A 21770-nucleotide genomic window follows, 5' to 3' on the forward strand; every position below is an offset into this window, starting at 1 on the left:
TTAAGAAGGGACGCCTGGTACACAATAAGCATTGGATGGAGAGAGATGGGGATGGAGTGTCAGGGAGGGTTACCTGGAATACACCGATGGGGGAGGAGCTGGAGTAACCAGCCAAAGAGCTGGAAGTATTTATTATGAAGACAGGAACATGTTAATTCTTCCTTCCTTCCTTCCTTCCTTCCTTCCTTCCTTCCTTCCTTCCTTCCTTCCTTCCTTCCTTCTTTCCTTCTTTCCTCCCTCCCTCCCTCCCTCCCTCCCTCCCTCCCCTCCCCTCCCTCCCTCCCTCCCTCTCTCCCCTCCCTTCCCTCCCTTTCTTCCCTTCCTTCCCTTCCTCTCTCCCTCCCTCCCTTCCTTCCTTCCTTCCTGGAATGGCAGAATTGGAGGGGAAAATACGGGCCAGATCATGAGGGCCTTTTAATCTTGAAAACTCCAGAGCTGCTGTGGAAGGACAGTGATTAGGAAGTGATGTCATTAGCTTCGTATTTTAGAAAGATCATTCTGGCAGTCTTGGGGAGCAGGGACTGGAGAGGTGGAGAATTGGGAAATGAATTTTGTTTGGAGGGGTTTTAGTGATTTCAAGGAGCAGTACAAAGACCTGAAAGAAAGTGATGTTCAAATAAAGAGGAGGCAGAGCATATATGTCAGGGAACTGGAATGAACAGAATTTTGTGACTGAATTCATGTGGCAGTGATGGGGTGGGAGTGGGGGTGGACCAATAGACAGTTAATGAATCCTAAATTTCTGGTGGGATAAGTGGAGAAAGTAGTACTGGTTTGGTATGAGGAGGGATAAAGATTTGAGATGCTTGTGGCACCTTAAAGTGAAGATGTCCAAAAATCAACATTAATTAGTATTATATTTTATTATTTACTAATATTACGTTTATTATTATTCTAAGTTTGCCAGTGATGAAACTGAGAACCAAAGAAGATTGATAACTTGTCCAAAGTCATAAAGGGAGTGCAGAGCTAAAACCTGAGTTTGGGAATTGATTGGATTTCCCACTCTCTTAGCTGCTTTATGCTCTTGCTTTTCAATCACATAGAGATCTGATTTGTGAGACAGTTATTGCCTGGAGATAGGGATTTGGGAGTTACCAGCTTATATACGGGGGATGAAACCACTGGCCTGAATGACATGTCCCTGGAAAGTCCTTGGAGTTCATGTGAGTGCACTGAGGTTACAACTTCATTTTCAGAAACAGGAGGTGAGCTTGGGAAAGAAATTGAGGCACCAGAAAGATAGAAGGAAAAGCCAGGAAGAATTGTGCTACAAGAGCCGAATTGGGTGGTATTTTTTTTCCTCTCTTTTTTTTTAAAGGAATGAAGTCATCAAACAGTTCTAAAATCTTGAAAAATATACCCCAAATATCCATGAGAAGTCACAGGTGATGCTTGCTACAAGGGTTTCTGTTCAGTTATTCAGAAACAGAATGAAAGGGGAAATGAAAGGAGGCAAGGAGGCGAGACCACAAGTTCAGGGAACTTCCTGGACTCTATATAGAGAGAGACGTGACTGTACATGCAAAGAGGGATTGAGTGAGTGGAAGCTGGTGGTAGAGGGGTTTTCTTCCTCTTTTTTAAAATATATTTATTTATTATTATTTATTTATCTTTGGCTATGTTGGGTCTTAGTTGCGGCACGTGGGATCTTTCATTGTGGCGCGTGGGCTCTCTAGTTGTGGTTTGTGGGCTCAGTAGTTGCGGTGCGCAGGCTTAGTTGCCCCGCGGCATGTGGGGTCCTAGTTCCCTGACCAGGGATCAAAGCAGCTTCCCCCACGTTGCAAGACGGATTTTTAACCACTGGACCACCAGGGACGTCCCCAGAGGGGTTTTCTTCTGATGGATGAGACAAGATCCCATTTATATGGATCTAAGGATAATCTGTGTAGAAGTTAAGAATTTTTAAAAAGGCAAAATTATAATTTGAAATATTTTTGAAACCTTACAGAACATTATACATCCATGGGCATACCAAGTTGGATTTCACAGTCTGGCATACTGCAATTGCAAAAGCAGCAGGTACAGATGGGAATGCATTACAAGATCAGCAGCTCAGCAAAAATGACGTTCCCATTATCGTGAACAGCTGTATAGCATTTGTTACACAGTGTGGTAAGTATCACAAAGTTTTTATTCAACCCACAGAACTCATAGTAGCATATTTACAGTTTTTAAGTGGTACCTCCATTGGACTGAATTAGAGCCCTTTGTAAGTACATCAGTGAAAAAGAAAAGTGTCATCACTCTTCAGCCTAAATGCCATTCTTTCTCACAATAAAGCTCATTTAAATTATATCATGTGCCTTTACCATTTCCTTCTTCCTTTACATGCATAAAAATTTTAAATGACATAGTAGAAGAATCTATATTATAAAATGTATATTAAAAATTGATTAAGATTGTACTTTTCAGAGGTTATAACTTTACAGTAAATCTAGGGGAACGCAGAGGCACCTTAGTGTGTTTTTAGAAGTGGTAAACTATGGGACAATGTGTAAAAGAATTTACTTTTTGTTGGCCTGCATACAAAGTGTATGTGTATTTATTCCACTCAACGTGCTATTGGTCACATGTTTATATTAAGAATCATGGTCATTAACTGTGATAGTTTGACTTAATTGTAACAAATATTTTTATGAATAGTTTGCAGGTTAAAACCAACTTGATTTATACCCACATGTGCAGCTTCATTTTAATTTAATATGCTATGGTAGTATTTTAGCTATGCCTAAAATTAACTAAAGTATGCCTTTATTATTCATGTTTATTTTCAAATTATTGTTCATTCTTAAAATTCCTTCTGTTACATATTTCCTTAATACTCTAAAAGGTAGAGTAAATAAATTGCTTAACTATATTTTTAATATAAAAATATATTTTTTCTTTTAACCTGTCGATAAGTGTCATTGATTTAGATTGTACATGCAAAAAAGAGTAAAACGATTATCTGGTATTTTGGAAGCTATTGATATATTAACCTTTCATTGTTCTCCTAATATTAAAAGTATCTTTGGGGTTTTTAATTTGAAAAGAAAATGTTATCATTGAAAGAGCTATAGTAAAACATTGTGTTATGAGGTTTTTTTTTACTTATTTATCAAGTGTCTGTTGTGTGCTAGCTGCTGAGTTTGATACTAGAAATTGAACAGTGGGAGTAAAGAGTGAAACACAGAGCCATAAATCATGCCTTCCAGTCTGAGAACTAAATAAGCTGATGTGAAACAAAATGTCAAAAATAACAAAGGCTACGAGGAAAATAATTTTAGGAAATTAAGTTTAGAATATGTATATATTAATATATTTTCTCCTAGGGAGAGTGCCATTTTAAGTATTTTAGTTATTTCATATGTAATCCAAGTACAATTATCATTAATATTCAGATTTATTGTGTTTTAATTATATATCTATTGTAAATATGTATGTAATCACATTATGTGGGATTACTCTATGAAGTTCCTTCCCTTGATAGTATGTTTATATTTTTCTTATCAACTGTCATCATCTGTTTATTTGAAAATGGGGGAAGAAGAAGGTTATCATCTTCATTTATTAGTAATTCAGTATTAGTGCATTTACATTTTGTAGGTGTAAATGAATTGCACACATATTCTGTTTTAGCAAGAGCATAACCTCATTGGGAATTTTCAAATCATCTTAATTTCATAATGGCATAAAGTGCTTCATAAGCTGACAAATGATTAAAATAACTTGACTAGCTTCAGCGTATCCAACTTAATGTTTCTCTGGGGAAATCAGAAGTTTCTTTGTGGTGTTTATTTGAATTTAAAATCATTAAGCATTAGATTGTTTTCAACTAAATTTCATACATTATAACTACTTTGTAGCTCTAGCATAAGGTACATTAACTTGCATATTAAAGTAATAAAGCCAATAAAAGTCTTCATGTATTTTTAGCTTTTTTTTTTTTTAATGAGCAGAACATGGAGACCCAATATTACCAGCATGTATACAAGGGAAGATTTGATATGAACTTAGAAAATGCCCAATAATTATAGGATGCAAGTGGTTGGCTCAGAGCCTTTATGGTCATAATTATTTTGAATTTCCTAATCTTTGGGTTAAAATCTAAGGCCAATTTTTTGTGCTCATGGTGTCAAGATCCGAATCTGACCAAGTTCACAGAATAATTCTTAGAGTTTTAATTTTTTTAATGAGTTACAGTAGTTCGTTCTTGGGGGAATATATTTAATTTATGTAAACAAAATTACCTTCAAATTCACATTCAGTTACCTTGTGTACCAGCTATTAGAGATTCACTCAACCAGCAACATAATCTCTCAGAAACTTGGCTTTTTTTTTTTTTTTTTTGTAGAATTTGCTAATTATTCTGTTGTGGTCATTTACTAAGTACCTACTGAGTTCTTCTAGGAGCTGTGTAGCTGCTGTGTACAGAAAATAAGACATGATCTTTGCCTTCTAGGAGTTTACAGATTGTGGATCAAAGGCAAACAAGTGGGCAGTTACATCTCAAGTGTACAAAATTCTATGGCAGAGAGGTTCAGGGGTTGGTACAGGTGTCCATGTTTTAAGGGTGAATTTCAGCCAGTGTAGAGGTGGTCATGGATGGCTTCATGGGTGAGGCATGGAACCTACCACAGGTCTTAAGAGAAAATGGGAACTAGTTAAGAGAAAGAGGGAATAGGAATTCCCGGAAGAGGAAACAGTGTATGCCTAGGTGCAGAGTCATGAAGGAGGTTGTCTTTTCAGGGAACTTGGGGCTAGTTAAGTGTGGCCAGAACTCAGTGTGAGAAGAGTGGACAAATACAAGAGGCAGGAGGGTTAGTTAGGAAAATTCATGTAGGGTCTTATGTATCATAATAAAATCCTCAAACTTGCCCTCAAAGCAGTGGGAGGGCTGTATCCATATTTTTAATCATGTTGGTAACACTAGCCAACCTGTGTCTCAGACCCTGCTGTTGTCATTTTCGAGGCTGACTGGAGGGCTGCACAGGAATAGGACAGGGAGTTGTGATAACATAGTGAGGAACTGGGTGCACAAAATAATAATAGCACAAGGGATGGAAAAAGGGGACACTTTTGAGAGAGAAGTCATGATGAAAAATATATGTGACATTTTTGTTTGGTGTGGTAAGTGAGAAAGAAAAGTTCTGACTTGTAAAGGACTGGGGAGGAAGCAATGCCAAATTCTGAGGTATAGGAACAAGATAAATAAAGAACATGCTGGGATTGGGAGGTGAAGTAGTGAATGGGGCAGGAGAATTAATTTGTTCATATGTATAAGTATAGTGTGTGTTGCATGTATTATTTATATAGTATATATATATTAAAGTGCATATGTGCATTTGACATTTTAGGAATTAAAACCTGAGTGGAAATGTACATGTAGTAGTTGAAGTGATGAAGATGGATGGGTTCATCCACAGAATTTTGTAGGGGAGCAGAGAAGAGAGTTGAGGATGGATTGCTGGGATTATCAGTAAATACTAGATAGCAGAATAAATAGAAGACTAGAAGAGTAGTTATAGAGGAAGGGGCAAAAAAGATGAGATCATAACATCGTGAAAACCTTGAGATTAACAGAATTTTAACAGGGATTCATTGGATTGTCAGACACTGCAGGGATTCTTATCACATAAAAACTGAAAAGCATCTAGAAAATAGATATTCTTGATGAAGATGGTCCTGATACAGTGGGAATTGGGCACAGAAGCAAGATTATGTGGTTGAAGGATTAACAGGGATGTGAGATGAGAGAAAATAAATATAGGAAACTCAGATTAGTTTTGGAAGGAAGAGAGACAAGAGACCTGGGGGGGGAGGGGCAAAAAAGGATTTAAAAAATTTATTTTGTTTGTATATCATCATCACTTCTCTTCCTCCAGTTAATCACTGCTACTCCTCTTATTTTATATGGGAAACTTGATGAATCTGTAACTGTGAAAAGGACATGACCCAACTCTTCATGTAGAAGAAGGTGAAGGTGGGAACAGACAGAATTAATATACAAATGTGAGTGCAGAGACTTGAGGAAATTTGTACCAGAGAACCTCACTTTTGTCAGTGAAACTGGAGGCAAATTTGTATTCTGGGAGACTAAGCGAAGGGTACTTGTGGTAAAAGAACATTTGAAAAAGATGCTATGAAGGACTAGGGGAAAGGCTGGCCAGAGACTTACTAAAAGCTGAGGATGAAATAGTTGTTCATCAGGTTTACATTTTAAATATTAAAGTTGCAGGGGGAGGGGCTCTTTTTTTCTCATGCATGTTTATATCAGCTCTTGGATAATGATTTTGTCTTGTGCATCGTTCCAACACAAAAATTTGTTCTATTTTTAAGATATCAAAGTGGATTTTGACCTGAGACTTTTTTCATATAACCATTTTCTTTTTTTTTAACAAAGGTTTAGGGTGCAAATATATCTATCAAAAGAATGGTGATCCTTTACATGTAAGTGAACTCCTGGAGAGTTTCAAAAAGGATGCAAGAAGCTTTAAATTGATGGCTGGAAAACATCAGCTTGAAGATGTGACGGGCGTATTGAAGAGTTTTCTCTCTGACATTGACGACGCACTTCTTACTAAGGAGCTCTATCCGTATTGGATCTCTGCCTTAGGTAACACATATAATATAGAACAGAATAAAGGCTTTGCCTTCTCATTTGATAATAGATTTTTAAAATCTCCTTTGATAATCTGAATATTTAATTGAAAGGAACAATATACATAATGGTTCAGAACAGAAATTTTGCAATCGATAGTTGTTTATATCTGCCTCAAAAGAAATTTATGGTGATAATTGCTAAACAGTGTTTTATGGTAATACTTAGTTTTCAGTAGATTTCTTAGTGCTTACTTTGCCTTAACTTTGGAAGTGTTATAGTCAAGTCCATGTAGGCTGTTAATTTTCTCATTAAGATTAAAATGAAAGTTTTAATATAAGATTGGTTTTACACGGTTTTGCCATATGGCTGTTTGGCTTTCCTTTTTCATTTATTCTACCTCTTTAGAGTTACATAACAATTTTTTTTTTACTCTTTATTTTTTCTAGATTCTGTCTAATGAAGCAAAAAAGCTTTGCTGCACTGTAAGAGAACTTATTTAAGAAATGACCCTAGAAAAGTTAATGGGTCAGATTAATTTTAGTAAAACCTATATTTACATCAATTAATTCAAAATAACTCTTTTTATAGAAAGATTATGATAAATATTTTTAAATATAAACATTGCCTTTAATCCCAGATTTCTAATAGAGCTATTTTCATTTTTCACATTATTTTATAATCTTTGTCCCCATGCCTATGATTTACATATAATCTTTATTAATAAACCAAAAATATTTCCCATATATCTACAATGCTTTCAAAATGACAATTTTGAATCTTCATTTTTTCCACAGTTTTTAAAATGTATCATTGAATTATACCATAAGTTACTAATATATTTCTCTCTTGTACATTTAATCTGTTTCGAGAAATTGTTTTATAAAATGACCTTTGAGTTTAACTATATGATGTCCCTCTGTTGAGAAATAGTTTTTTTCTTTGAAAGCATTTGTTTAATCCAAAACATAACTATGACATTTGAAGGGATTAATTCTGAAATGTCATAAAACATCCACAGTTTGAAAAATTATTCCAGGAATGTCCCTTATTTGTGTCAGCAAGAAGAGAGTAGTATTGCTATTAAAATAAAGCTTTTCACAATTTAACTGCCTAACTCAGAAGTCTTATAGTTACTTCCCAATACTTCTAAAATCAATAGTTTTAACTCTAATCACAAGAAAAGTTGATTGTATAATTTTCTGGAATATAAAATATGGAATTAGATGATATATTTTATAAGCCCAATTACCCTGCCATCCTCATTTTTTGTTTTAAGATTTTATTGTAATTTATAACCATGAAGTTATTTATAGTATCTCTATTTTATAAAGAATTACAATTTGTCTTCATTATAAAATCATTTATCAAAAATCTGTGACAAATATGCTTTTGCTGAAGTTGTCAAATTTCATGATAGAGATGTCTTCATTGTTGTCAATCTACCAGCAGGAGGTAGTTGGGAAGTATTAGCATGTGTCAGAGAGGAGTGTGTTCACCTTTCATTTGGATGTGAATCCTTGAACATTTACTTGGAGGCTTCTACTATTGGGTCAAATAGTGTTAAAAGTTCTTTGCTTTTAGATCCAATGTAGCTCACCCTGACCTGTCAGAAAAGTGCCCTTTGTTGGATATGACAAGAATAAACTAGAACTCTCTGGGTGAACTCACAGGAGAGCTCTCTTGGGTCCTGTGAGCCCAAGGCGAAGAATGCCCTACAGTGGCATAGCACCTATTTATATGATACATGACCTCTTCTTCTAAGAACGCTATTAAACTGTCTGAAGTCTGTGGCTAGTTGAATAGATCATTGTGTTTCCTATATGACCTAAAATCTATCTTCAGTTTTCCTTTCCAATTACTTAAGCTTTATTTTGAAAATATCATCTATTTTATTCTTATAAGATTTGTGGAAATATGCTGTAATAGCATGACTTGTTATAAGCGTAGTAGTATTAATTGCATTTTGTTGAATAAATACAATTACCTCTACAGTTAGAAACTGGATGACACAAGGGAAAATATTTGGATTATACCAGGGATGACAGAAAGTTCTTAATTCACTTCTAGTATCATCTTTGAATGTCATTTGGGTGTCATCCCCTCTTGCTTTTAGAGAGTCATCTACCAGCACAGTTAAGTCAATATGACCATGTTTACTTTTATAGATCTCATGTGCAGGCAAAGTCAGTACAAAAGAGCTATCAGTTGCAGTTTTGAATAGGAGCATACTTCAGAAATGTGTCACAGAATCTCTTACCTCCCCAGGGATCGGAATGCCCTTTACAAGTGACTGTGTACTTTCAAAGAATCATAAAGTGCTGCTGGCTTTCTGTTAATAGAATGTGTAGGGCTAAGCAGAAAATGAAAAAGTCTTGTTTCCAAAGGTAGTTGGGAATTGAGAGGGGATATATAAGTGCAATCCCCCTGAGTTACAGAGTCAGCACAAGTTATTTATTTGAAGAGAGGTCTCCTATTTCCCCTGTGAGGGAGTAGGTTAGACCAGACCACGACTGCACATCTTCTAGACTCCAGAACTTTGGAGGGTCCTGTGTAGTTGCTCTAAGTATTTGACTTCTTGGGGTTAGGAGGGTGGAGGAGAGTAATTCCTTCTCATCCTTCTCTCCATGACTAAGGCAGAGGGTCCATCCTCCTCTCAGTCTATATCATCGTTTCCAGGGCCTACACATGACTTCTTCCACTGTCCCCTTACCTTCTCCAAAGAGTTGAAGGTTCCAGGGCTGGTGAAAGCTCCCTTACATGGATCTGTGGGGTAAGGTACAGTTCATAGTTCTGGGATGGTTCATAGTTTGGGGAAGATTTTTATGATTCCACAAGGGAAAAAAGTCAGAAATGTTATTTTCAAATAACAAATAGTGAAATCTTTCCATAGCTACAGTTAAAATACTTTTGGCTTATCTTTTCAATTTGTATTCTAATTTGTTATTAATTGAAAAGATTCCTCTTAGTTGACATTCAGTAGTCTGTAAAGTTGAAGATAAAATACAACCCTGGGTTTTGAAAGTGCTTCATTTTTAATTACAAAGTATAAGAACTATGACGTATAGCCCTGGAATGTTTTTGTAAATACTTTTCCAGAATTATAGAAGTTTGAATGTTTTCCTATTGAAACTTGATTGTGTCAGTGAAATAACAATTGTGAATATTGTTTTAAAATATTGATAAAAGGCAAATTGGTAATACAGACGATTAGTTAGGCCTCAAGTTTTACGTGTGTGTGTTTAACCTCTAGATACCCAAGATGACAAGGAAAGAATTAAAAAATATGGAGCATTTATACGTACTCTTCCTGGGGTCAACAGAGCAACATTGGCAGCTATAATTGAACACCTTTATAGGTGGGTGGATTCATGAACTTTTCTAGACATTTCAAACGTGGCACTCAATAAGACATTATTTCTTAAATTTAAAGTACTGTGGTTAACCTTCTATTTGTGACTATGAATCTTTCGCCATATCTTAAGAATAGTTTCAAAATGGAATTCCCATGAACTATCACTTTAGTGTCTCTTAGTGGAATTAAGACACATTTCAAATAAATAGCACTGGAGAATTTCTTAAATGGATTAGAAATAATCATGCACAGCAAATCAGATACATCCAGTACATAAGCAAGAATTTTAAAACATTTAAGAGGGATGTCAGAGAAGGAAGTACAGGGACCAGAATTCTATAGCAGGAATCTGTGAGTACAGTATTTTCTCGTGGTGGACTCTTAATAAACCTTTATTTCTTTATTATGAGTTTGTATATAACTTGACTCCAATATTTTGGTGTCAGACAGTTGATTAGATGAGGGAAATTTTAAAAATCAAAAACATTTTCTATGTTGGGGCATGTAGTCCCCTGCATTTGGGAGGATAAGAGGAATAAAATGGTAGCTTGAGAAATGACATCTGAAGGATGACAATGTTTAGGAATAACATTTTAAGTCAACAAACTTAAGGTTTGTTTGTTTGTTTTGCTATGAGCAAGTTTTGTCGTTACAAAAACTTAAATCAGTGTAAATATTGCTTAAGAAACATATTGTTTGCAGCTTCCTTCGTGGATGCAATATTCCCTTGAATAAATTTCTATGAACCTGAATTCTACTAAAAGTACCTTATTTGGAATTTAGATTCCTAAATCCTCCACAATTGGTCTTTTCTCTTTATCTTTCTTTTCCAGCCACCACTTCTGATACTTGTAAACCCCATTCCTACTGTAAATCTGATTTTCTTATTGCATCATATAAATGTAGTCTATATATTTATAGTGCTATCTCTATGCCTATGAGACATTGGGACAAATAATTTTTTCTTCAGAAGTTATAATATGTCACCAGGCTGCTACAGTTATCATATTAACATTTTAAACATTGTTACACATAATTCTTAAACTTTATTTCAGATGAGTTCCTTCCAATCCTTTTCTTCAGTTGACATATATTTTAGCTCCTACTATGTATAGTACAATGTCCATTAAGGTTCCATGTAACAAAAATAGTTGATAATAATACATGAATGACAAAAATAGTCTTAAGTCTGCAGTTTCTAAATAGCACCAAGGAGCCCTGGGACATCACAGTGGGAACTCACAGGGATACTGCAGGGCATTTTATATTTTTTTAGGAAAACACAGCACCCTCAGGACAGATTTTAATATGAAGAATTTTAGCATAAGACATGGAATTATAGAGGAGGGATTAAGTGGTTCATTGTGTGTTGAGGTCCAAGTGATGTTTTAGATTTAAATGGATAAACGAACTGGGCATGAAAGAAACATAAGCACGAGACATGATTGAAGGATATTTTCTAGGAAATAGGTGTATCAGGAGATGAGATGGTTTGTAGCTAGCTGGCAGGAGGCTGCGAAAGACACTGTTGGTCATGCAGAAACATTTGGATTTCATTCCTTTAAATGATAAGAAGTGGCTGATCCAATCTGTTTTAGGATAATAAACCATGTCCTGCGGTTGATTGGGAAGAGGTTAGAATAGAGGCAGAGAAACTATTTAAGAAACCATTTCCTTGGGCTTCTGATGAGAAGGGCTGAGTGGGAAGAGAGTGAGCTGGCTGAATATGGGACACTTGGGGATGCTAGTGTGGGAGCAGTGAAATAAAAGAAGAAAAGGAAAATACATAGTGTACATGCTTTATGCCAGAAATTAAGGCAGCTATAGAAACTGGAGAGGTGACAAGTGCTGGAGGAGAAGGTTATTGCAGAAGGAGGTCTCAGGAGAGATGGGAATGTTTGATAGTGTTGTCAAAAGTTTGAGAGGTCAGTTTGAATAAGGTCAGGTTGACTTAGCATTCACTTCCATCCCTGCCCTAGATAACAGACCATTTCCTCCATGACTAACTTTGACTTAATTCCATTGACCAGGTATTTATTACGCACTACAGTGTGATTAACACAAAGTCTCTGATTGTGAGATGCTTAGATTCTAGTAGCACAGGCAGACATGCAGATAAATTTTCCAGATGTTTACAGTCCAGTGTGATAAAAAAAAAAAAAAAAGTACGGAAGTGGTTTTGAGAGGGATGCCCACATTATGACATCTTCCTCTATTAACTTGCAATGCCTTTTGCATCTTATAAATTATATATGATGATCAAGCTTGCTCTGTCTCTGCTATGCAATTTGGCATGTCCTTGTGAGTTTCTTACACTATCATATATATTCCTGTCGTGTTTCCTTATTTGTCTTGTACCTACTAGAATCTTTGCTCTTTATAGTCAGGTGTACCTACCTTAGTCTTGCTTTATTCCTTTGATAGACTTGGTCTCCCTTTTTTAGTATGTATTTTAGAAATTTACAAATGTAATTAGACAGGCAACTGAGCAGCTGCTATGTCTATAGTCAGTGACAGAGAGCATTAACAGATACTTCCACGGGCATCAGTTAGAGTTCTCGAGCATTTTTATCAGTGCAAATTTCCTTTTATTGGGGTAATGGCTGTATTTTGTTTTTAATCACTTTGAACTTACATTCGTGAGTACTTTAAATGCTCTTTGTAAAACTCAAGTGTTGTAGCCTACTGGTTGGGATAATTGACTCCTCTGTTCATGTCTGTTCATTGTAAAAAGCCATTCTTAGTTCTATCTAAGAAAAATGTAATTGTATTTTTTAATTAAGTGATTGCTTTTTGAGAGAAAATATCCTGTTTTGAATAACCATCCAAACACATGCTGCCAGGCATTTTTCACCCGATATGTACTTTGGGAAATTCAGCCTAGCCCTAAAGCTTGAATTTGGAACTCTCTCCTATATGCCTCCTGATTTGCCATTCTTGCCTTATTTCCTGCTTACCTACTGCCCCTTTCTCCTCTTTTATTATGCTCCTACCCCACAAGTCATTTGACACCATTCTGCAAGCACACCTTTATGCCTTAGCTGCAGGTTGTCCCATTAGTGGAATTGTCTGGATATGGTGGTGAGGGTGAGGAGTCCCTCTTCTAAAGCAGTGATCAAGTACTGCTTTGTAACTTGTAGTAATATCTTTAACAGTAGTCTTTTCTTATGTTCTTAATTACACTGAGCCACTTGGAAGAAAGAACTGTGTATTTTTCTTTAAATCACCACTGTATCTTTTACATCAGAGACTTTCAATATATGTGTATTAAAAAAAAGAGAGAGAAAAAAATAAATGAGTATGAAGACTTATAAGTTCTATGAAATTTTCAAATAGAAATACATTGTAATAAGCTCTGCTTTTCTCTCACAGGGTTCAGAAATGCTCAGAAATCAATCACATGAACGCCCACAATTTGGCCTTGGTTTTTTCCTCCTGTTTGTTTCAAACTAAGGGACAAACTAGTGAAGAAGTGAATGTAATTGAGGACTTAATTAATAATTATGTTGAAATATTTGAGGTAAATATTTTATATCCTACCATTGTAAGAATAGTTTTGATGTTACTGTTTGCAAACAAAAATGTGTATTTTGGGATGCTTTTATTCAGGTCTTTATGAATATTTAAAGAAAATAACGGATAGTTATATGATCCTTAATTTTTTAGATATAACTGGCTTTTTAAGCTATAGCCATTCATTTAAATCTGGCTGCTTCTAAAGCTTTTTTACCATCTGGTGTCTTGGACAGAATATTTCTATTTATAGTGTTTCTATGGCTTTTTTCCTCAGTATATGTATGCATTAAGTATGTCTACTTAGAGGTATGAAATTTGTGAATTTCACAAATTCGGTAATATACATCAGGCTGATAAGTTTTGCAGTTGAAAGCATTTTAGTGTTTTCTTTTAATTGCGCATGAACTGGAAAAAAAGAAAATTCTGAATTAACAGTCTGTGGTTTTTATTAAGTCATCTCTGTTCTAATTATTTGACTTTTCAATTTGCTATATTATGAAGTTCAGATTTTCATGTTTTATCAGAAAACTGTTAGAATAGGGATGATTTCTTAATTCAAAGGAGTAAAAATAGACTAAATAAGCCCAGGATTTGAATATGGGGGGAATATAAAGGATCTGGGTCAAAGGTCCAGCTCCATTGCTTAACTGCTTCTGCCATCTCAGGGTTGCCATTTAGCCTTTTGGGGCATTCTATTAAACAGTCTTGTACAAGACCCCTTGTTTTCCAGGGCTATGTATATACCGATGAAATCAAATAGCTTAATGTAATAGGTCACCTTTTGTAGAGTTCATACATTCTTACAATAACTGATAAAAAGATTACTTAGCAAAGGGAAAGAAACTATTTTAATAAAATAAAATAACACAGTTTGTATCTTAATTTATATAGGAATGGACCAGAATTGTTGGATCCTCTTTGCTCTTTGATCTCCTTTTCACTTCTTCCTATACGTGTCTACTGTTTTTGATCAATAGCAACTTCTTTGCAATAGTTCTGATGCTGAGAAATGAAAGACGTAGAAAAAAAAATGTGTGGCTTTGCATGCTCTGTTTATTTTCTATTTTTGTACTGTTAAATAAAAATGTTTACATAGTTTTGTTAAATCCAACTTTAACCAAATGGTGAAAATTTCATAAGCACTTGATCAACATTTCTGTTTGAGAAATGAGTCTTGTCTGTCAACCTACATAAACTCTATCAAACACATCATCAGCCCCTTTGCTAATTAAATTGCCTCAGCAAAGGGGATTCCATTGATGGAATCTGCAGCCTGAAATGATATCATCATAAGATGTTCTGAACTTTATGAGGCTGTATCTAGTTGGCTTTATTTCTGCCCTAGCTTTGTGGGCCCACGCTGCTAAAGATGGCCATTCTCATTTATTTTTAATGTGTTGGTCTTTAAATTCCTGAAGAAAGTTATGTGAGGATAAGTACCATCACTCCTTGTATTTTATTAGAATGTCCCAAATTATATTTTAAACAGGTTAAAGAAGACCAAGTCAAACAAATGGACATAGAAAATAGCTTTATTACCAAGTGGAAAGACACTCAAGTGAGTAGTAATAGTTAGATCTCTGATAAAAAAAAAAATTTTTTAAACAACAAAAAACAAAAATATTTTCATTGTAAGTAAATATTTGTTGTGTTTATTTTCAAATTCCTATTTGAAGCGAAGTAAAAGTAATGGGGAAAAAGAACCTAGATAAAATAGTCATGAAATTCTGTAGCATTGCATATATGCAAAATGCCAAAGTATGCAAATATAAATTTTTTAAAACATAGATGGAAAAATCAGTTTTAATCTTATCAAAATGTCCTTTTTAAAATCAGTTTTCATTTATAAAAGCACTATTGAAAATATTAGTGGATTTCAAAAGAAGCATTTAAAGTCAAAAGAAATACTAGAATAAATTGAAAGTTCAGACTCCCTAATGATTCTTTCCATTATCCTTTTGAAATAAGTTATTTCTTATATGCTTTTGCTTTGCATGCTCTTGGATGATTGCACTAGTGGGAATGTTTCTATTGTGCTCTTTGTAACATACGTTATTTATGTCTTAAGTTGACTTTTCTAGATCTTTTCTTGCTTTCCTTGGTTGCATCATACCAGATTTGTGTGTTCAGGTTGCACTATACTTTTCTAGAGTACCTTTCCTTGTTTGATGAATATTCACTGGACTTTCTTAAAGTTGGTCTTCTAATAACTAGGAATTGTAGTGGATTCAGGGTACCAATGCAAATAATAGAAGTGGGTCAAGTATCAATAAATTCTCCATATAGATACACTCATAGGATGAGGCCAATGCTTCCTTCTTAGTCAAACCCTAAGTTCACCTCATTCCTGAAATACACACAACTAATTAGAGAAGTTGTCGGAGTTATCATTCCATATGAGGGATGTGAGGAAAGGCTTTCATCCTAGTGCCTAGCTCCCCGAGTACTAATACTATGACATTAATTCTTTTAGACAGTATGTCCTCCATTTTGACCCAAAGTAATTAATGCAGCCTCCAGACAAGTTAGCAGTAACACTAAAAAATGTGGCTCCTTATCAGTTAGTTCTCTTGGATTCTTGCTTTTCAGGGAGAGTTTCAGTTATGAAATAAAGGATTGTGTGAGCCCATGGGATATTCTTTGGCAGCACTATCTATATTGTTATTGGATAAAGTATGAGTACCATTCTGCAAGTTTATCATTTATATTCATACTACAATAAAGAAATGAGCCTTGAATGCTTTCTGATTAAGTAGAAGTCAGTAAAACAAGAAAAGAATTGTCTATAAAATAGAGTAATTGGGAAAGAAAAGTAGAACAGTTTGGAAAAAATCTGTTGTTTTGCTGGAGTTTTTCTCTAGTCCATTCAAAACTCCTCTGAAGTAGTTTCCTGACAGTCTCTAAGTCTTATCCCTGTTTGAATTTCTTAGCTATTCTTGTTTTTGGCTGCATGCTATGAGTTCTTTGTATTTGGTTTTTTAATTTTTAAAATGTGTCCTTCCTGGAGAGTTGTTTATGCAAACACAGGGAAAAGTAAAAATGTCAACTGTATATTTTCTTCCCTAGAATTTTTATGTAGCACCAAAAGTGAGGAAGAAAAATTGGAAATAAGCTTTTCTAAGCCTGTAGTGTCAGAATAACTAAGAGCAGTTCTTCAAAGTACATTTTTAATGTTTTTCCACTAAATTTACTCATCAGGTTGATTCTGAGGCAGATTTAACTGTGGAAAGATCATTCCTCCATTATGACCTTTTTTTAAAAATGAGTGATGGATATTATTTCCAAGTGTTTATATAACTTAAGGGAATTTCTGAAAAAATTTACTAAATTTACTCATCAGGTTGATTCTGAGGCAGATTTAACTGTGGAAAGATCATTCCTCCATTATGACCTTTTTTTAAAAATGAGTGATGGATATTATTTCCAAGTGTTTATATAACTTAAGGGAATTTCTGAAAAAAGCGACTCAAAATATTTTTCAAGATTCGTTTCGTTCTTTGTTAATCTTCTCCACATGTGCTGTCAGTCTACATAGTGATATCTTACGCTTTTTATTTTCTGGCTTGTGTATTCTTCACTTAGTGTGTCTTCTTGGTTATAACAGTGACCCAAATAACCTAGCACTTGATGCTTGGCTAAAGGTAATTAAAATAAAAACTTTATTATCTCCTTATTCTATCACTTCACTTTTAATTTTATTTGCTAAATATACTTTTTCTATTTGTAATTTTAACACAGCTCTGACCTAATTTATCTTCAAATTTCAATTTTTGGACTTATCATCTCTTTATGTCCACTGTAGCCACATTCATTATCTCAATAAGAATGTTAAGGGTATGTGAGGTCACTAAACTTTGGAGTAAGAGAGAAAAAACTGCATTGCGATTGAGTTTGCTAACTATGTCATTTGTGTAGATTGCTTGTCCTTAATCAACCACATCCAGAAAATGGGTATCATTATGCAACTTAACAGGGGGAATGATCTCATTTCATTATTATAAAATCGTTAGAAATATGACTGGGGTTTTCTAACCATCTTAAGTGTCATGTGTGTGTTCTTGCAAGATACTTACATTTGCTCTCTTCACATCTGCCCTTTTCTAGGTTTCCCAGGCCGGAGATTTGTTAATTGAAGTATATGTAGAAAGGAAGGAACCTGACTGCAGTATTATAATTCGGGTGAGCCCTAAAGATGGATGTAAAGAGTACTGTTGGAAGTCATAAGTGTTAGCATTAGTTTGCATGTCTTGAATTTTCTATTGTTTCTTCTGTCTTATTTTACATGTCCGATTCAAGTCATGACAAGTTTGACTCTTCATGCCAATATCCTCTGGGAATTCCATGTTTTAATGAGTTGGAAAGAGACCATCCTATGTTCTTTAGGTTATGGTTAGGACGTACTGTAGGTTCTGGAAAACCACCTGAGCTCAATCACCTGCTCCTCTCCTTTCTTCCTTGTCAACATTAGGCAACGTATATACTCCATCTGAGTCTCAATCTTCTGATCTGTAAAATGAGGGAACATTACAGTATTTACATCATAGCACTGATGTGAGGACTCAATAAGATCCTGCCTATGAAACACTTAGCAAATTGCTTGGTACATAAGTGTTTAATAAATAACTACTACTAGTAGTACTATTATTATTAATCCCCCACCCTTGTATCCTAGACATTAGCTTCCAGTCTTTCAATGTACCTGAATATTCAATAACTCTCTTCTTCCTTGAGACCATTAGTTAGCCATTTGTTCTGAATTAAAAAGATCCCTCTCGTGTTACCATATTCTGTACTTAGTCTGCCTGAGCGAGAGTGAGACTACTTTCTCTGTAGGCAGAATAGACATGATGCCATCTAACAGCAGAAATTCAGCTTTAGCTTTTTATCACTTTTAAAGTCCAAGATTAAACAGGGTCTTAACATTAGATATTTCTGGACTTCACTTAGGTCAAAGATATTGTAATTATTATTTTATATTTTTTAATGATTACACATAATGACTCTTTGGCACTGATTACTCGCCTAGTTGTGCAGTTGAACTACATGAGCTGCCTTGCCCCTCCTTGTCCCCATCTATTTGTTATGCTGAACATGTGATGTTCATCACAGGGGACATGAGGAAATAGTAGAGATTAATCAGCCCAAGTCCATCACTAATGCTGGAAGAGGTAGTCAAAGCACATGACTTAACTCCACTTACACATAAACTCTCTAGTAGCTCGTTTTAATCTTATCTGACTAATAAAGCCATAACAAAAGTTATTACAGTTGAGCAAAGTGCTTATTTTAAGTATATTCACATAAAGGACTGTCCAGTTTCACCTACAACAACTCTAAATTCTCTTGAAAAACATAACAAAAACTATACAAAAATAATCATTAACATGCGTTTAATGCTTAAAACTTTGCACAACTCTTACATTTATTTCAGCTGATCATTACCTTAACCCAAGGAGGTATTTGAAACAGGTGATGGCTCACATTTATATGAGTAGAAACTGGGAATTAATAGCATTCAGGCCCGGATGCAAACCTTAATCATCATATTCCAAACCTGCTGATCATTATACTGATGTGTATATTGCTTAGAGTAATGATTTCCAAAATGTGCTTCGTGGAGTTCTAGGCATTCTTAAGAGGGGCCTTGGGTGTCATCTAGGACAAGGAAATGAGTCCCAGTCTTACATTCCTAAGTCAACCTGAGGAACTCCCTGCTGACTATTTCACTAGTTTGGTTTCTCAGTTTCATTATTTATTTTAAGAAAGGGCTACACTTCTTAAAAAAGTGTAAAGCCATTCCGATGAATGGTGTCACTGAAGTGACTCATCTACTGATGTTTCAGCTGCTTAAAGTGCTCTACTTTTCCCATGCTAATGTTTTTTTTCTTTTAAGGTTGTATTACATTAGGCTTTTCTAAATAGCAAATAATGGACTTCACTGTATCGTTAATATATTCCAAAGAAAGCACTAAATTCCATGAACTCCAAAAGATAGACTATATGAATTACCTGTAAGAGAAATGTTTTATGTTATTTATATATGTGCAGTGTGCTTAAGATTAGTAATGGACAGGAGAAAGGGAAGTGAGCACATTTTCTAAGAAATTTTTGAATAGGTACATAGTTTTACTGAAAACGTGTATAATTAAGTTGCAGCTGCAATATTCTAAAGCTTAAATCATCTTCTATTTGTTTAACATTATAACTAAATTCTAATTGGAGAAAGCCAACTTGCTTTTGGCCAACATACCTGTAAGACTGACTGGCAAAACCAAAACCAGGAAGAAACAAATCAAAAATCCCCAAAGTCCCTGAAGAAGATGGCGTGCTTATATAATGGCCTGAGGCGTTGGGACTGTTGTAGAGCTGACCCCCAGGCTGACACTGCAGACTCTGCCCTGTGCCCTGAAAGCCTGGCTCGAGCATACTTCGGTGTCCCACCATCTGTCACTTGGCATGGTGGGGCACACCACAGACCACTAAAACCCTGGGGCTTTTTGGCATGGCAGACAGCAGTCAACTGTGTATAATTTAGGGCCCAAGCTGAATAAACCAAACTCCTTGGAACTCCTAATTATAGAACTGAGTGAAAAGTTTTACCCCTAGAAGACCATTGGATCCAATGTCTGTGGAAGGTCTTAGTATGAGTAGGTATATTCTTCCCTTTTTGAGTGATGTAATTGTTCACTAAGTGAGAAAAAAACATTCTCTCTGATTATGCCTATATGGTGATCTTTTTTTTACACATGCATTAAAATATATTACATTATATGGAGAAGATCTGAATAGGCTTTCCCCATGTGCTTAGAGAAGCTAGGTAAACATACTAAGAGGAAATTTGGAGTATCATTAGGTGGTAGATGGGGGAGTATTACTGCCCTAGCAAAGGCCACTTCTGTGTCTGACATATATTCTGAAGAAATTTTGCTTCTCTTTTAGATATCTCCCGTGATGGAAGCAGAAGAATTAACTAATGACATATTAGCAATAAAAAATATAATTCCTACAAAAGATGATATCTGGGCCACATTTGAAGTCATAGAAAATGAAGAGCTTGGTAAGTGGTTCTCATGCTAGGGATTCTTAAATTGCTTAAAGTATGAAGAAATACTATTTTTGTGACAAGTCATTACTAACATTTTATGTTTTTCTAAAGCTTAACATCTCGTTATGACTTCCCTTCTACCTCAGTGCATGTGTTGATGTATGTTAGTGCCACTTGAGGTTGCCCTCCTATGATTTTACTCATCAAAGTAATTATTTTATTGACCATAAACATATAGTATAAAGCATTAGGCATGTATGTTGTTGCCTCAGGAAATAAGGCCTTATTTATAAGAACAAGCAATTTGATTTGTAACAATAGTCTAAATGTCACCACCACTATCCACCGTATTCTACCTTATTCCTGTATGCTACTTATTTAACAAGAACAAGAGTACTGATTTAAAAAGTTATTTATTATTTTTAAAAATAATATTGTATTAAGCCTAGCAGAAGCTTATTTTTCATTTTTTCTTTTTCATCTTTAGTGGAGTGAATCAGGTATTTTGTCATCTTTTATCTCAGATGCAGAAGGATAAAGAGAGCTTTTAAAACACCTTGACTGCCCCAAGAGTAATAAGCCTAACATTATAATGACACCATTTGGTTTTAAAGACCTCTAGGAAAAAAAAATGAGATGCAGAACGTCTTTGTACCTTGACCATCTGTCTAGCTGATACCTGCTAAGGTCTTGGGACCCTTTCAAGTATAGATGTCAAACTGCCAAAAGTAAAATCTTGCCACCCACAAGCTCAAGACAAAAATTAAAAATGAATGTTAAAATACCTCATCCTGTATTATTAGGAGTCTTGTAATCAGTGTTAGAATGAAATGAGATTATCAAATACTTTGTCTTTCATTATTCCATCTTGATGTTTTTATTCCTTTTTTGCTTTTTATTGTGCACAATTCTTTAAAAATATAATTTGTATTAAAACACTACTTTCCAATATTCATTGCCAAGATTCAGTGACACTGGTCCTTCGGTGTCAGTTCACACTGTCTAGCCCATAGTCGGGCTCAGTCAGCCCCACTCACAGAAGGTGCTTTGTCAAATGACTCCTGTGACCCCTAACTGCCAAGTCCAGTGGATTTGCTTCCGGCTTTACTTTGCTTGTCCTTACCGTGGCATTTATTGCTAATGACCGTTCCCTTTTTCTTGGAAAGTGTTCACTCTATTTTCATTGCTGCCTGGATTCTCCTCCTGGTGCTCAAATCGTTTTATCTCATTTGTCAGTTCTTCTTCCTCTGTCTGTTCCCTAAGCAGTGGGT

At 35.1% G+C, this 21770-nt stretch overlaps 1 protein-coding gene across 6 annotated transcripts in view; it reads left to right on the plus strand.

Moving 5' to 3' along the window:
* ARAP2 (ArfGAP with RhoGAP domain, ankyrin repeat and PH domain 2) overlaps positions 1–21770 on the plus strand; it is a 199375-nt gene that overhangs the window by 116608 nt on the left and 60997 nt on the right. For 5 of the 6 annotated variants that reach the window (XM_033421634.2, XM_049709607.1, XM_033421631.2 and 2 more), the window contains 7 exons: positions 1952–2115; positions 6386–6598; positions 9837–9942; positions 13311–13458; positions 14944–15012; positions 17559–17633; positions 20394–20511. In XM_033421634.2, the coding sequence (XP_033277525.2) occupies positions 1952–2115; positions 6386–6598; positions 9837–9942; positions 13311–13458; positions 14944–15012; positions 17559–17633; positions 20394–20511 (893 nt within the window). The remainder of the gene's footprint in view (positions 1–1951; positions 2116–6385; positions 6599–9836; positions 9943–13310; positions 13459–14943; positions 15013–17558; positions 17634–20393; positions 20512–21770) is intronic. The other variant, XM_049709606.1, reaches the window with a different exon arrangement.

This window comes from Orcinus orca, chromosome 4, assembly GCF_937001465.1.
Source record: "Orcinus orca chromosome 4, mOrcOrc1.1, whole genome shotgun sequence".
Lineage (NCBI taxonomy): Eukaryota > Metazoa > Chordata > Mammalia > Artiodactyla > Delphinidae > Orcinus > Orcinus orca.